At 31.1% G+C, this 17,002-nt stretch overlaps 2 protein-coding genes across 2 annotated transcripts in view; one reads left to right on the top strand and one right to left on the bottom strand.

Moving 5' to 3' along the window:
- The window catches only part of LOC130451258 (alpha-mannosidase 2), a 76,243-nt gene extending 64,124 nt beyond the window's left edge, over positions 1 to 12,119 (bottom strand). Inside the window, exon 1 of the mRNA XM_056790165.1 lies at positions 11,935 to 12,119. The gene's annotated coding sequence lies outside the window, so the exon portion shown is untranslated. The remainder of the gene's footprint in view (positions 1 to 11,934) is intronic.
- A 1,245-nt stretch (positions 12,120 to 13,364) lies between these two features.
- On the top strand, positions 13,365 to 16,812 carry LOC130450890 (uncharacterized). Its single transcript, XM_056789593.1, has 5 exons — positions 13,365 to 13,562; positions 13,852 to 14,019; positions 14,073 to 14,261; positions 15,572 to 15,772; positions 16,567 to 16,812. The coding sequence occupies exons 1-5, from the start codon at positions 13,553 to 13,555 to the stop codon at positions 16,659 to 16,661; spliced, it is 663 nt and encodes a 220-aa protein (XP_056645571.1). The 5' UTR covers positions 13,365 to 13,552; the 3' UTR covers positions 16,662 to 16,812.
- Positions 16,813 to 17,002: the final 190 nt, after the last annotated feature.

Genomic DNA, 17,002 nt, shown 5'->3' with positions numbered 1-17,002 from the left:
GAAAAATACTCAGAAGGATACTATGAGGTAAAAAGAAGGTAGAATTATGGTTGAGGAGAACAAATAATGAAATATGGAATCTATTTGGAGAAACAGAACTAAACAAAACAATAAGATCCAAATAATAAAGTGGCTGGATCACATACAGAGAATGCCAGATTTTAGATCAACAAAAAAATGATGGACACAGAATACGGAGGAACAAGAAAAAAAGGAAGACCAATGAAAATATGTTACGGAGAGGAGATGGAAGATCTAAGAGAGAAGCAGAAGTACTACACACAATATTATCTGCCTCCTAAGTTAACTTAATGTAAAATAAAACTAATGCGTTTTGTGGAGTAACCTGCTCTGTTGTATGAAAACGTCAACAACAATGAAGTTTTGTGTGACGTGACGTAACACTTTCTGATTGATATTCGCAGTCACGTGACTTAATGCCCATTTTTTATCGAATTTATTATCTAAGACTATAGAATCTATAAACCAAGAAATTCGTTATTAGTGAACACTAGCCAAATGATGCTGGAACACCACCTTTGGTACAAGTAGAGAAAAGAAGAAAATTATCTTTATTGTTTTTATAGGTAATATTGACTATATGAAATTATAGCAGCTGTACTAAATTAAGCACATGAGTCCAACTATACGAAATAAACTGCTGAATGTTATATTGAATCTCAAAAACGCATTGCCTTATGATCCGCAAAACAATGAAAAATATTACATATAGCTCCGACAATGGAACGTATTTGTTTCAACTGATTAACAATGTCCAAAATTATTCTATTAACAGTAAAATGTACCAGCACGTACTATTCACAGTATTTCTATACTGTTTTCTTGTATGTTATTTTCATTTTTAAGCATTTTTGTCTGCCCTCAAAATATTCTAGCAACAATTCACTTGCATAATTGTATAATTCCCTTCAGTTTCATCTCCACTACCGACTAAATACTCTATCACCATCTTAAAAATATCTTACAGCCTGATAAAGCACGATACACGATTCATGCGAAACATTTTTGCACGTCTTAAACCACTACTGAACAAGTGCAATTTGTTGGTGGAACGTAAAACTTTTTTGTTAATTATTTGAACTTGATACTGATGGAACGTTATTTTCATACCACGCATAATCAAACAAACCTACTATATTAAATAGTTCAAAACTTGAGAGCGCAAGCTCTAAAACTCATAACATGACATTCAGTTAAGGCTGGTTCGTTTGGTTCCGTATTGGTATGATTGAGCACACATATCAGAAAAGCACGAGACAAAATTTTTCTAGTAAGTTGAGAAAGCCGAAATTTTCAGGGACACGCGACCCTGCTTGATTTTCATGCTCCATGCCAAATTAGACATTGATATATTTTTTCAATATTTCATCTCTAATTAATATGATTCTCTCCTCTAAAAACGAGATGTTGTTCACATTTTCTACTAGCTTCGTCCTAATTCAACCTTCGCCCTCTGGCATCAACGCAGCTATTCGTAAGTAATTCATCATTAAATGTTTTATACTATGATAGTTTTTCGAATTCTCCTTTGTATGTCCGAATACCCCCATTTCTTTCGCTCTTCCTTTCCAAATTGTTTTTCTTTAATATTCTTCTTCTAATCTTTTACTGTAATTTCTTTCTATTTGTGGTATATTGTTATTTATTCGTTTACTGCTTTGTCTTCTGTATTTTTCTTTCCTTTATTTATAGCGTTCACTTTAAGCGCTCTTATGCAAATGCCGAGTAAATAGAATCCGCATATAGAGACGCAAAAACAAATATAAAAGCAATATCTCCCTAAAACCCACTCCGATCATATCCCACATTTTTTCTAAATTGATTCAAATTCTATTTCAAGTGATACTAATTGCGGCTCTACCTACAGTAAAATTAAGTTATTTGACACGCTCTCGCCGTGTTATTCATAAGTACTTTCGTTTACATTAGCTATCTTTTTAAGTTTGCCGCGTTCTTATTTAAATAATTTCATGGTTGAAAATTAAGTCTAGCTTTTAAAAGGTAGCGAAGGGTGGCACTTGTTAGTTAAGAATGAGAAATAAATGTCACTGTCACTGCTTCCAATATGTCAATTAATTTAAGTCGACTTCACTACTTGACAGTTTGCTGTAGTTATTGAAACTACAACTCCTAATACATTTAGGTTACATCGACTCATACAAATAAATTGGACGTACCAATTATTCAAGAGTAACAAAAACCTAATTAACTTTTGTCTGACATTTAGAAAACGCCATACTCGAGGTAAGTTAATATATTTTCCCATGGCAGACCTCATCATTTGGTGATTCAAAAAGGATTATTTTTTTTCAATGGCACAAAAACGTGATGTGACTAAGACGTTGGACCAGAATACAACATTTCTACCTTCATACCACAGGTTAGTGATTGAGTTTTCCAGAATCCAATTTTTTTATGAAATGCAATCAAAAGCTGATATTTACATATGGAGGTTTATTAGAAAAACTTCCTAAGAACATTTATTACGTTTTTTTATTAAAAAAAAATCGATAAGCCTTTTTTATTAATATGATAAAGGATTAGAGCAATTCTAAGTGAATATATATGATTGACAGTTTTAAATCTTGCATGATATTCTCCAGTATTTAGTCGATGTTGGCTTAACAGTAGAGTAATTCCTCCAATTCATTCTACAGGGTTTGTCCGGAAAGTAATAGGACTGATTTTCTTCCGCCGCGATTGTACTTCAGAGCGTGCGCGCACCGACTGGATTCGGTAGAGGGCGTTCCTAGCTAACAAACGAGCGGCTGGTCAGTTGTCTCCGTGCACCTGGAGAATCAGGACAGGCATTTTCGCGCGACGTGTTTCTGTGAGTTGTGCAAGCCGAAAATGCAGCGTTCGTTAGAGCAGAGGTACGCGATTAAATTCTGTGTGAAACTCGGTAAATCTGCGACAGAGACGTTTGATATATTCAAGCAGGCTTACCCAGATGTTGCTTTAGCAAGAAGTGGTGTGTTTCGGTGGCACCAGGCCTTTTTGGAGGACCGGGAAGAGGTCGCCGATGAAGACCGTGCTGGAAGACCTTCGACTTCGACAAACACCGACAATGTGACTCGTGTGCGCAAAGTTTTGAACACAGACCGTCGACTAAGTATTCGTTTGATTGCCCAGATGTCAATCGGGTCACGAAAAGACATCGCAGCAGACTGGAAGTTGCACCACGACAACGCCCCGGCTCACGCCGCCTTTCTAAAGAACAGCTACCTGACTAAGGCCGGCATTCCAACGCTTCCGCAGCCGCCCTACAGCCCAGATGTGGCCCCCCCGGACTTTTTTTTGTTTCCTCGCCTGAAAAGGCCGATGAAAGGCAAGCGTTTCGAGACGACAGAGGGGATCCAAGCAGCATGCACCGCGGCTCTCAAGGCTATTCCGGAGAATGCCTTCCGTGACGCCTTCAATGCTTGGAAATCGCGCTGGCAGAAGGAGCCTATATTGAAAGTTTTTAAAGAATTGTAACGATTGGCTCAATAAATTTTTTTAAATCGACTCAGTCCTATTACTTTCCGGACAAACCCTGTATTATAGAACTAGAAAATATGATAATAATACTTTGCCAGCTGACAATCCTATAATCTGTCTAACATTATAAAAAGATTGAATATTCGATTTTCTATTTCAAATAAACTTCCTTACATGTTTACTTACAAGAATTTTTGCTGGTTTATACAAAGTGGTACACCTTCAACTTCCATGTTCCAGTATTTTAAACAGTTCAAGCAAACTAGCTTGACCGAACCTACCTCGACAAGAAAATTATTAACAGAAGAAGTCGAATCTGGCGATAAAACAAGTTTTCATTCGCTCGATACGGATATGTGTAAATTTAATAATCAATTTAAAAATTGCATATATACAGATAATCGAATGAAAAATTCACATACACAATAAAATGTTGATGCAAAATACTTTTTTTGACTAAAATTATTAATGAAAAAACTTCATAGTTCCTTTACTGGCTTAAATTTGTTGCCGCTAAATTTTTTCAGATGTACCCACATCTGTAACTCAATTGAAGCTTAGAATGAATCTTAAAGTTTGTTGGAATCATAATCTCACCTTCGAAGAATATGCTAAACTATCTTGGTGATTGAAGAAGGCTTTTTACAAATACAAGTACCACATATAGCACAATCCTCAATTTCTAAAGCATAAGGAGATGGGAATAAAAAAAACAGAAAATCTCAATGGCTATGGGTGTGTAACTGTTGAATATCAGTACCTATTCCAACAATAATTGCTAAGATGAAAGTTTGTTATGTCTTCTTCGCCTCGCTAAGATTTTGTTTGTCGCTACTACAAAAAAAATTAAAAATTATTGATAAGGAAACGGCTTAGAGTGTCAACAACTGGACCTCCTTCAACACATCGAAGAACACGACTACAATTTGCTAGAGATCGTTTGAACTGGAAATACCACTAGTTGTCGATTGCAATGTTCCAGATTTTGCTTATTTCGCAATAATCGACGTGTTCCAGTATGAAGAAGAACAAATCAAAAGTTTGCACATTGCTGTTTATAACCAAAACATGCATATGGTGGCAGATTAATATTGGTATGGAGTACCACACATGGTGATCAGTGAAAACATGTCTGAATGCTGAAGGGTATATTGTTAACGTATTTGAAATTAACAGAGCTGACCTCAATCCAATGGACACTTTTTGGAGTGCTTTTGATAGTCACTTACGAGTTTATTAAATCCGCCTCAAATGTTGCTCAATATATCACTTATACTCATTGATATATGGAATGCTACCATTAAAAAAATTGAATGAACTACTTAACATATAGTCTCATGACAACACGACCTTAAGCAGCTGTATGTTGGCAAATCAGATGGCTTACTAGTAGTACACTTTTTCAAAGACCGATGGCTTCATGATGCCTATCCAGGATCAAGTTATTAACACTAATAACTACAAGAAAAATGTTATCAAGGATCCGAACAATCAATCCGACAAATGCAGAAAGTGTCAAGAAACATCAGAGACCATTCAATATATAACATCTGTTTGTAGTATGTTAGCTAATACTGATTACCTGCACCGGCATTATCGAATATGCAACATCATCCACTACCCACAAGTTCGGTCTTCTCAAAACTTAGACACCGTATTACAAGTACCACCAGCCGCATAAGGTGCCCGAAAATGATAATTTTAGACTCTACTACGATTATCACCGATGACTAATAACAGACCTGAAATCGGGGTGGTTAACGGAAGAGTCAAATCAGTCCTTCTTGTCGTTCTCATCAAACACCAAGATGGGATTACCAAAAAAAAAGCGTCGCCGACATCCAGAAGGCTGTGATATTGACTACTGCGAAAGTTTATAATGTGAACTGAGATTTATCCATTTGATACTTTGTTTCCAAGCTGAGTAGTAGTGCATAAGCCTTTCGCGTAATAATAATATTAATAAATTAAATAATACCATATATAAATTAATGTTTGAAACATTATTTTTTTTCAATAATCAGTTAAATGAACATACCAATATATATTAAAAATTATTTACAATTTGTTACAATTTTCTACAGAAATCGTAACAAATTGAATACCCTGTAGAATGTAAAAGATATTCAAGAGTGAAGATCTGTTGTGGCTAAGATATTGGAATAGTAGTAAAAATGCTAGAAAAACGTTTATTTCTCTAATATTCATTGAATCTGATACAGGGTGAATCACAATACTAATACATTATTTTCTGGGTTCTTTCAAATAAATCACTCTGTATTTTATGTGAGTATCGAACAGTACTATCAACACACGTCTTTTTTCATCAGACATTCCCTATACCTAATATTTTTAGTTAGTTTATTGGTCACAAACTAATATTTGACGATGACATGACACACATACATTTTTTCGTATTCTGAACAATTTCAACTAGGGCAAAAACGAAATTCACTAGTGATTTAAAGCTCGATATTATCTGCATATTGAGAGAATGCAATAAAAAATCCTTACTATCCACAAGAGTATACGATGAACGTTATCCTGAAAAGCGGCAACCTACAAAAGCAAACATTGAGAGATTGATGGAGTGGTTCAATCGCACGGGTTCAGTTAATTATGAAAAACATGAACGATTAAAAACTTTTGTGACAGAAAAAATGGAATAAATGTTTTGCCGGCAGTTACTGAAAACCCACATACAAGTGTAAGGAGTATTTCCAGCGAACAAGAGCTACTACGGTGTGTAAAGAGTCCTTGACAAAATTAAAATGTACTCTTACCACATTTACTTGCAACACGAATTAATTGAATTATGAAAAGTTATTCAACAGACTTTTTTATTGTTGGTGAATTCGTAGTAGGCCCATATTTTTCTGAGGAACATTTGAATGCTGAGATGCATTGAGATTTTTTAGTAAACCAATTACCTCTTTTATTAGAAGTCCCACTTTGTACACGTCAAAAGATTTGGTTTTTGCGTGATGGTGTGAATGCTTTCGCTAATCAATTGATTAATAATGAACTGAATCAACTATTTCGTGGGAAGTCGACCGAAGGAAATTTTCCTGTACAGTGGTCGCCAAGATCACTAGATTTCAATAACATGGACTTTTCTGGGGTGACATTAAAAATTAAGTGTACAAAATAAATCCAACAACAAGAGATCACATAACGGAGAAAATACGGAATGAATTTCGGAATGTTTCTTCAGGAATTCTTCGTATTGTGATAATAAAGACGTGTACTTATACTGTAATAAATAGGGATAGTATGTTTATTGTTTCGTTCCTGTATTTGCAATCAACCTCTACAATTTATGACAAAGAAATCATAATCAACTCACAATTAATTGTTAAATGATTATATATAGGTACATAATCATTATTTTGCATAGAAAAATCAAAATATCTCAAGAACTGATCATTTTAGGAAATGCCTGAAAAAAAGAAGTATGTTGATAGTACATGTCGAAACTCACAGGGTGATTCATTTAAAAAAGCCGGAAAATAATGTATTAATATTTTGATTCACCCTGCATCAGATTCAATGAATTTGTACTACTTATCGAATGCTTTGGCCGCAATAGTTCTTTATACTTGAATTTCTCTTACATTGTACAAAGTATTAAAGTTTTTACAAATTTTATGGGAAACCTATATTATTATAATAGGGAAGTCATGCTGATTCTTAACATGCAATAAAATATTGGGTGTTTCGTTTAAAAAAAAAATTAACTTGGATAATGCACAGCATTCTGGAACAACCTGTAAGTTTCTGAATAATTTTAAAATGTGAAATATGATGATAGCTATAATCTCTCAAATTTTCAAATTGATATCTCAAAGAACAAAGGTGGCACTGAACTTTGTAACGCTAATCAATCACCCTCTATACATATATATATATATATATATATATATATATATATATATATATATATATATTTCATTTAACTATTGTGGCTTAAGTGAGCTTTTTTATTCAAACTAGAATATTAGGAACAAATATAATCCATTTCAAGGAAAAGGATTCGAGGTACGTCAAAATACAAATTAAAATTGTGTCCCGACATTATGCATTCGCTCACGAACAAACCAAGAGAAAAAAACAAGTTTGTAGAACCAAACTAGTAATGTTTTTAACGTCATTAATTATTGATAAATAAGACTGGATATTCTGGGTATCAAAAAAAAAAACAAAAAATCAATTTTTTTCTGAAAGTATAATTAAGAATCCGATTCCGAAAAGATGTCTTGTACCCCCATTTTGTTAAGGGATTTTCCTTCATTACTTAAGTGTATGCTAAGTCTCATAAGTTCCTATTGTAGGAGAAGCTTGTAATATTTATAAACGTATCAAGGTACCTGAACCTCAGGTAGTCAGTCTATTGTGTAAGAAACTCGAACAAACTACTATCAAAATATGTCAATTCAATAACACAGTATATTCGTTTGAATTTATGGAGTCAACTGTACAATATCTACAATAAATAGTGTTAATATTATTTAAGTAAAATTGTACAATCACGATGCCATAAGTTATCATCAGTGATAATTTCCTGTCTAACATGACAAAGCTCAGTCAACCCTACTTCTTTTGGTCCACTGCAATCAAGGCCATTTAAGCGTACGTAAATGCTCGTTTGTCTGTACACATCAATGGACAGACGAGCGGGACATTGACAGGGGTGTTTACAGAGGCGGATCCAATTAATATATAATATGAAGAGGTTTATCACAACTAGAACGATGGTTTGTCAGTTTTTACCAACAATTAAAAGCATCTAGGATCAAACCGAATACAAAATATGCAAAGCTAATATGTATTGACAAATTGAAAATATTTAATACTGTTAATCGAAAGATTAAGGGGCATACATGCCTATCACTTTTCGACATCATCACCAATTCTATTAATGCATTTATCAGAATACAAAACCAACTTGTTTAATAACCCTTCTTAGTAGAAATCGTCCATTTGGCCAGGTATCGACGGATGTTTTCACATCACAAAAAACCTTAAAAATGAGTTACCATCCATTCTTTTTGTAAGCTCCTTGTCTTTCGTCTTTTTTTAGGTCGTGTTGAACGAGTAATTGGAGTATCTCGATGTTAACATGATTGTGTATTGTATCTTCGTGCTTTTGGGCATATCTTTCGATATATTATCCTTCCTCAACTATTGCTACGTTGAAGTCCCTATGCATATTTGCATTTTTAATAAAGTATGTAGCATCCATATTAGTACGAAGTACTTTGTTTGAAATATTTGAATAGGTGCAATGTTAATTGATCTGGCACATCCCCAAGAGTATGTTCAGAAGTGAATTTGCTTGTATGTTAGCAATTTCTTTTGTGTTGATATTTGAGATTCTCTGTATATAATCCAATACACACGCATTTAACGAGCACATTTTTTTCTATAATAGTTTTGAGTCTGTTCGGGAACAACTTTTGAAAAAGTTTTGATTTTACAAGCAATGGGAATTTGGTTTTCCCTGGTTATGAATCGTAATAACTTTAGCTATTTTCGAAACTCTTGGAACATGCTTCAGTCTATTCTTTTACTAGACATTTCTTCTAATACTGTTGCTGTGACTAAATTGTATCCAGGCGCTTTTTAGGGTTCAGCTTTGTTTTTATTTCGTCGACTACTTCTTTGGGTGTAACCAATCAGATTTCTTTTTCTTCGGCCGATTGTCTTCCTCCAAGAAGGTTTTCTGTGGTTAGTTCATTAGGCTTCTATATGTACTGCAAAAAGGATCACTTTTTGTATGTCATCTGTTGCCAAAATATGAGACTGTACTTAATTCATGTGGCTTTGTGCAAAGCTACTCGTCAATCATTTCTTCGTATCGTGTTGATTAATAGCGTTGGAAAATTTGAGCAAGTACTCTCAATTTCTTCACAAAACGTAGTTTGAATTATTTACCTTTAAATTTGAATGGTTATATTTCGGTTAGTAAAAATATTATTTATAATATTTAAAACAATACAAATCACTAGCGAACTGATGGCTAGAACAAACTGTGCTGCAATTTTATGCATATTTTAATGTGATTTTTCAAATAATTGTGTAAAAGTATGCATCTATATATATACCAATAAAAAATTTATGAATCAGTGTTAAATTCTACCAAAGAATTCGAAGATATAATTTTTAATGAGTAGCTGAAGGTTTATTGATTGATTGATTTCATGTATTGAAGAAAATGATGGACATTTTGAATAATGCCTGTAACAAGTTTGATTATTCAATGATTATTGTCTTTTATTATAATTTGATAAATATTTTCGTAAAAACAAACAATGATCCTTGTCGATGAAACCATTTGTTCAAGTGCCGATATTATTCAATTTATGAATAGAAAAAACCTTTTGTCAAATTATGAATACATATGAAAGCATGATTTATTCAATAGCGTCAAGTTTAAGGTACGCGACTGTTTGCCCTAATTTGGAAGGTTTCTCTACAGAAGTTAATTATCCTCGAAAAAAATTTAATGAAAATACGAATGAAAAAGGATAGATATTTATCTAAAAACTGGTGGGTGGTAAGAATTTGTATTGACTGAGTAAACAATTTTTTAATTATTAATGTTTTCGACACCAATATCCTGCTACTATTCTCCCCAAATTTAGTGTCACTTCCTATACGAGTCACTATAAGCCACTGAACTGTCGATAAACCTTCATAGTTTTCCATTAGCTTGTGATGGTATTTGTCAACCCATTTTTATCTATCTGCCCATGACCTGTCTAAATCGTAAATTTTTTTATTTTGTTTGCGAAATTCTGCCATTTTGCGGATGTAGTTTCGTTAGCAGATGATTATTTCCTGTAGTATCAATGCTGATATCCGGTTATGTTTAGAAAATGTAAAGTTAAATTTGCGCAAGATTTCACGATGTATATTATGAATTTGATTGGATCAGATATCATCAGCCTTTATGAAAAGTTGGTTTTCAAGTTAAAAAGGTCGCCGAATCATTGATTCACATATTGGAAGCACACAATTTGTAGATGGCAACCTTCCGGTTTTTGAAATGGAAAAAAAGAGATACTATTATGAAGAAATGAACTATTTCAACTCAATCTTTGTTCGGTTATATAAAATTAGCTTCACGAAAAATATACAATTCGACCCTACGTTGGTTAAAGTAAAATAATGTTAGCAAGCAATATTGTGTCGATGAGAAGACTGGAAGTTTAAAATATCAGTATACTTGGACTATCACCATACCATTACGAGTTTTAACTTGTTGGGTAGATATTAAAGGAAATAGTGATGCTAAATACAACTTTCAAACTTACAGATGTTCCAAACATGAAAATGGGAAACATGTAGAGATCACGTGGGTAGGGTGGAATTAAACATTATTGCAAACTGAAGTTTCAATTGATATTCTGTGAATTTAATTTTTCTAATTTGAATATGATTAGTGACATGGGGAAAATCAAGAACGTTGAATATTGAATGAATTATCAAAAACTTTAATTTTATTTCATTTTATATTGTTATTGAACTAGTAATACTTTTAATGGCATTTTTCTATAAAACTAGAAAGTTATTCATCCCGAGCACACGCTCTTGACAGACCTATGTTTCCGAATAGCATAGAAGTTACCAAACCGATACGCAACTTTTAATCTACATTAACACGTTTAAAAAAAACAGAATCTACTTGATATTATTTTTTCGTTTATGAGTTACATATCGATTTTGTCCAAATTATAGTTATAGTATTGAAATTGTAGATAAGGCCAAAATGTAAAACGTGTATATAATCGCTAATTATCTGCTAGCAACCGTTTCTATTCAATTTTACCCCTCACAACATTTATACATATCATAACACAATTTAAATAGTTTTCACTAAACACGACAAGATAGAATTGTTAAAAAAAGAAATAATATATTTTTTATTCTAAGAAAACCCTTTTTCTGGCTTGCTTTTCACAACTATGTGCGTAACTAGATCGAAATCAATATAGAACCTAACAAAGTGGGCTTATTATATTTTTAATAATTGTAAGGCCAATATTAATGTATATTTTGAAACTGCAACAATAACAGTAAATCTTAATTGTGAGTATAAAGATGCAACAATATAAATAAAAACTAGTCAAACTTGAATCATAAAATTAATGATTAATTGAACTTTGGAAATAATTTCAAAGAAAAGAGTTTCTTGGAAATATTGTCAAAATATGTAATAGGACTTGAGAAATGTTGTTACTAAACCTGTTTACTACTAAATAATATCAACGCATAACTAATTTATTCCTAATGAATACAAGTATTGAACATGAGTAAATATTTTCAACTTTATTTAATAAAAATAGATTTATGTTAAATCCTTTTAAAGAGTAGAATTTAATAAGCCTAGACAAGATTGTTATTACATAAAATAGTCATGCATATACTTACTTCATTTACAGAATTCAAGGATAACATGTTAATTAAAAATATTCCGAAATTTTTTGATTGAAACTAATGTTTGGTAAGGTGAGTTTAAATATTTATGGGATTTGTTTATCACAAACGTCAAAACACTAGCAAACCGGACGCCATCTCACACTCAACTGCACAGCACACTGGAGGAACACTACTGCACAGAATCGAATTGGCTAACTCACGAAATTACTTTTTAGTCAATCTTTGCAGTGTGTTATTTGTTTTCTACGATGGTCGTTAAAAAATCATGTTGTATAATAAAGAAAATTTTGAAATTTACTACTGAAAGTTGTTTTAGAACAATATAAAAGATAATGTACTAGATGATATGTTTTTATTTTCTAAATCACTATTTCCTTCTTCATAAAGATACCTGCTATTGGCCTAAAAATCTCTTTTAATTTAGTTCATAAAAAACTTGAAATTATTACACATTTTCTTCTTAAATCGGTTATATTAATCAGTAACAAACTTAATTCCATGAGTATTAATAAATATAAAATATAGCTAATTAAGTTAAAAAGTTTTATTTATGTAGGCCGAACTATAGAAAAATCACAACAAATAATATTCCAGAACAGGATGTAATAATTCGTAATACTAAATATTAAACCTTTGTTAATTTGTGAATGGATGTCTCTTAAATTAGCCAATATTTTTATGAGCTACCTATCGAGTAAGTATGCAACACTAAATACTTAGATGAAGAGTAAATGAATAAGTTATTATAACAATGAAACTAGCAAATAAATTTACATTTCCATATATTTTCGCTTCAAATTTTATCATGGACTTATAACCTTAAATATATTATTTGTAACTGGGCATGTACAGTCTAGTTATTGGTTCCAGTATTTTAGAAGAAATAATATTTAAGCAAATTTATTTCCAATACTTCAATTGTTTGGGATAATATTTCACAAATAAATTATTGTATAATGATTACTTATAAAATCTTGTTATTCATATCAATATATTGTTTTTACTCAGTAAGTAGTTAAGAAAAACAAACAAGGAACAATAATAACGAACTAAGGATTTCCGCCTCCACGGAAAGAGAAACGAAAATGCTGCTCCAATTAACTACGGAACATCTGTACATACTAAAAGAAAGCTGTTATAGTAAAAATGAATGATATTATTTTAATAAGAAACTTTTTTATTACTAGTTTAGAAATATTCGAAAATCGTAACGGATCAGTAATAGATAAAGTATAGTTCCAGAAACAATCCTCGGAAACTGAGTGGAGGGGAGCACAATAGATCACTCAAATCTCAGATAATCGACACCCCATGAAATATAAATTTACACACTTATGAGTTTACTTATTAAAATTTATGAAAATGGTATTTAATACAAAACCAGATATGTCGAATACTCAGATGATGGAGTCCCAAAAACTAAGTAAAGAAGAAGAATTATTTTAAATTGGTTTATGTTTAACGTACATAACAAAAAACTTGAATAATAAATGTATGTACATTGAAAAAAATTAGAATTGAGTACGTTTTTCCATAAAAAAGGGAGTTTGAAAGGTGATGATATAGTATTTTTGTGGTTATAAACAGAATAAATATATATTACTTTACAATGAATACCCGTAAGTACCTTCTAGTTTATAGAATTATTTACTATCAACAAATTGCATATGAAGAGAATAATACCTATGAATCTACTTAAATGTTTATTAAAATTTATCTTATATAATAAACATTTTCATGTAATAGGTTAAATAAATATAATTTTCAAGTTTTTTTTATTTGGCAGTTCTCTGGCTATTTTCTTTATATGTAGAAAATTTATATTCTATTTATGTGTTGAGCTTCTCCACATTTTATGAAATTAGATAAAAGTGGTGCATCACATTCACTCAATTTTTTTTATTACAGTGACTTCAGATATGTCTTTAAATAATAGCTCAGGGATTAGTTTTTTAAGTGATTGGTCAAATTCTTGGATGGCACAGGAATTAATGAGTACAAGACAACAAGGCTTACAAGATTTAATATTTCTGAGTGAAGAAACAAATTTTAATTGGTCTAAAAAATATGATCAATGTGAGTGTTTGATTCTATAATGGTGTATATGCTTGTAAAAATTATATTTACAGATAAGAAAATGAAGAATAAAATGAACAAGTCAATTACAAAATGGAGGGAAACAAAAAAGGAATTTGATGACAACTTGAATTATTATGAACAAAAATTAAGACCTGTCATGGAAAATATAACAGAGAAGCAAAATGAATTGATTCGATCATATAAAATCCTCAATGACCTAATAACTCAACTAAAGGAAGGTAATAAAAAATTGAAAAGTTATTTTATCTAACAGTTTTTACAAAAAAATGTAAAATACATTGACATATGACCCAATCACTTTGATTTGCCATTTCAAATTATATTTGAGTGTACTCAACTAGCATTTCTATGGTTTAATATATTTTTTCTATATTTGACAATAATGAAGAAGTCCTTTTAGGGTTTATCAATTGGAATTTTTATCTTTTATTAAGGTATTCGTCAAATATTTGTAACCTGTGAATAAAGTTCAAAATTATATTTTTAATCCACTAGTTTATTAACTGGCAGGTAATGAATGTTGTCAATGTTAATGAATTGTCACAGTCTCAATTGATTGTGCATTTTTTCTATACTTCAATAGTCACATGATAAGCTATAAAACTAGATCAACTATAGCAACTCTGGTTTATTATTCATCAATAAATAAATAATTTTATTTATTTAGTTTTGATTTTGATAATGTGGATTTTATGGATATCATATTGAATAGTGATAAGGACATCGATATAATGGAATGCCTTCAATATAAAGTAGAAAAAGAGTTGATAATTCCATTGTTCCATCTGTTCTTATATTTGTTTGGTTGTTAGCCATTTATAACATGCTTGAGAAAGTAAAATTGCTGCCTTGTTTCCTATGATAACTATTTTCTATTTTTTCAGAATAAATCTCATAAAAAATCAGTAAAGATTATTTAAAGATACCAGTCTTCAAATTTCTGGTCTACAGTATGTATGGGCTATCATGAAGTTATTTGTTTTATCTGCCAGTTGATACTGTTTCACATGCAGGGTATGATCAAGAGCAAGTTCCAAGGACACCTACTAAAATCCTTTTGTTAATGATACGATGCACCCATATCATTCATGTGAAGTGGCATTAAGAAATAACCATCATAATTTAACAATCTGATTAAAGTTATCTGGTTGTCAATAAACCCAGCTTTCAGTAACAACTGAATGTGAGACTTATCTCACAGATCAACTATAATTAATAAACGAGCTTTTTAGGTTGAGATCAAAGTTGCAATTTCTGCATCTGTTGTTAATATTGATTCCATGTACATTGTGCGGTAGTAAACAGTGTGTTAAGTTAGATAGTTTCTGATAATACAGAATTTTACCATGAAGTTTCATTTTGTGATTAATTTTGCAATTAGTTGTTTTGTATAAATTCTTTAAATTGTTTTCAATGAAGTCTTCTACAATTAATATATTATTTAAAGAAAAACTTACCATTGAGTACATTTTTCAAATGTATCTAAATCGATGACACTAAATTATGTATTCAATAATTTAATTTTTAGAAAAAAGAAGTAAAACTGCCGAATTAAAATTGGAAAGTGAAGCAAATCAAAGAGCGCTAAATCTGTTTAGTAATTTTGATATGAAAGTCAACATTGGAAATATTTCTGGAGACACAATTATGGCATCCGTAACTTTCGGATTTTCTAAAGAGACACTGCCCATTGAAGTAGTTGTTGATGCACGTAAAAGAAAAATAATGAGTGAGTACTTATATTCACATGACATGATATAAATTTCTTCAATTTCTTAGACCTTTTGATATATTAATGCATCTAAATGTTCTTGATTTTAGGTCTCTTCTGTTTTAAAATTAGTTTTTTTTGATAATTTTTAAAAGAAAGATAAATTTTGACGTTTCGACATAGACTTAAAGAAAAGTCGAAACGTCAAAATTTATATTTCTTTTAAAAATTATCAAAAAAAACTAATATATATATATATATATATATATATATATATATATATATAAATGAGTAACCAATTCTATAGTCTACCATCAGATCACGAAATTCTGTTCAGCGGATTGTGAGGCTTGATTGACTAGTACTTCAGATACTTCCCATTTTTTCCAAATAAGTAACTTATAATGACCAGAAATTCTGAATTTCCTCTTCTTGAAATGATGGAATTGCTTAAATAACCATCAAAATTTAAAAAAATGGGGAGAACTCCATCAATATAAGCACTTCAACCTATATATCTCCTAGTTATTTTCCTTGCACATCAAAAAATCCTTGAACTAACTATTAAAAATTATAGAGGAAATAACCAAACTAGAAGTATGTTGGGGAGAGATTTGTAGCAATAAGAATGACAGTTAAATTTGTAATATATCCAATTGGGTTTTATCAATATTTTCCCTATGTTTTAGTGTTCATTATTTTTTTCCTTTAAAGGGGTGTGTATCTAATACTTCTAAGGGATTATTTCTATAAAAAATTTTTGAATAATATTGAAAAGTTTTTTTTTATTGATATGAATATTTCTGTTTCAGACATAAACTTTAGAAGTTCTTCAAATAAATCTTCACTTGGAGATGCTTCTGGCCCTAAATTTTTATGTGACTTTCGAGAAACTTATGAAAAATAACTAAATATTTTTGTCCCTAGTGATATATTTAAATTTGGTTTGTTGACTTTGCTAGTATATCGAATTGGGAAAAAAGTATTTTTTATAAACTGGATGTTCAACTTCCAATGTATCAATTACCTGGAATATATATTGAATATGATTTTATTTTTTTAAACCTTTTTACATGAAATTAAGTGAAAAACATAATCTATAATATTACAGCTGATATCACCTAATTGCTATAACCTTCTTACCCCTTCCTTTTTTCCTCTATCAATCGCTGTTGTTATTCTTCGTAGTATACAGGAAACACTCCATCTCTGTTATATTTCTCAGTGGACCTTGTGAACAATCCAAGA

Source organism: Diorhabda sublineata, chromosome X (genome assembly GCF_026230105.1).
Source record: "Diorhabda sublineata isolate icDioSubl1.1 chromosome X, icDioSubl1.1, whole genome shotgun sequence".
Classification (NCBI taxonomy): Eukaryota; Metazoa; Arthropoda; class Insecta; order Coleoptera; family Chrysomelidae; genus Diorhabda; species Diorhabda sublineata.
This window is presented reverse-complemented; position numbering and strand designations above follow the sequence as displayed.

What these genes read in the sequence shown, in the direction of transcription:
- LOC130450890 (XM_056789593.1), top strand. An exon ending in GTCTAAAAAATATGATCAAT is followed by an intron (nt 14,020 to 14,072) that starts GTGAGTGTTTGA and finishes TTATATTTACAG; the next exon opens with ATAAGAAAATGAAGAATAAA. An exon ending in ACGTAAAAGAAAAATAATGA is followed by an intron (nt 15,773 to 16,566) that starts GTGAGTACTTAT and finishes TTTCTGTTTCAG; the next exon opens with ACATAAACTTTAGAAGTTCT.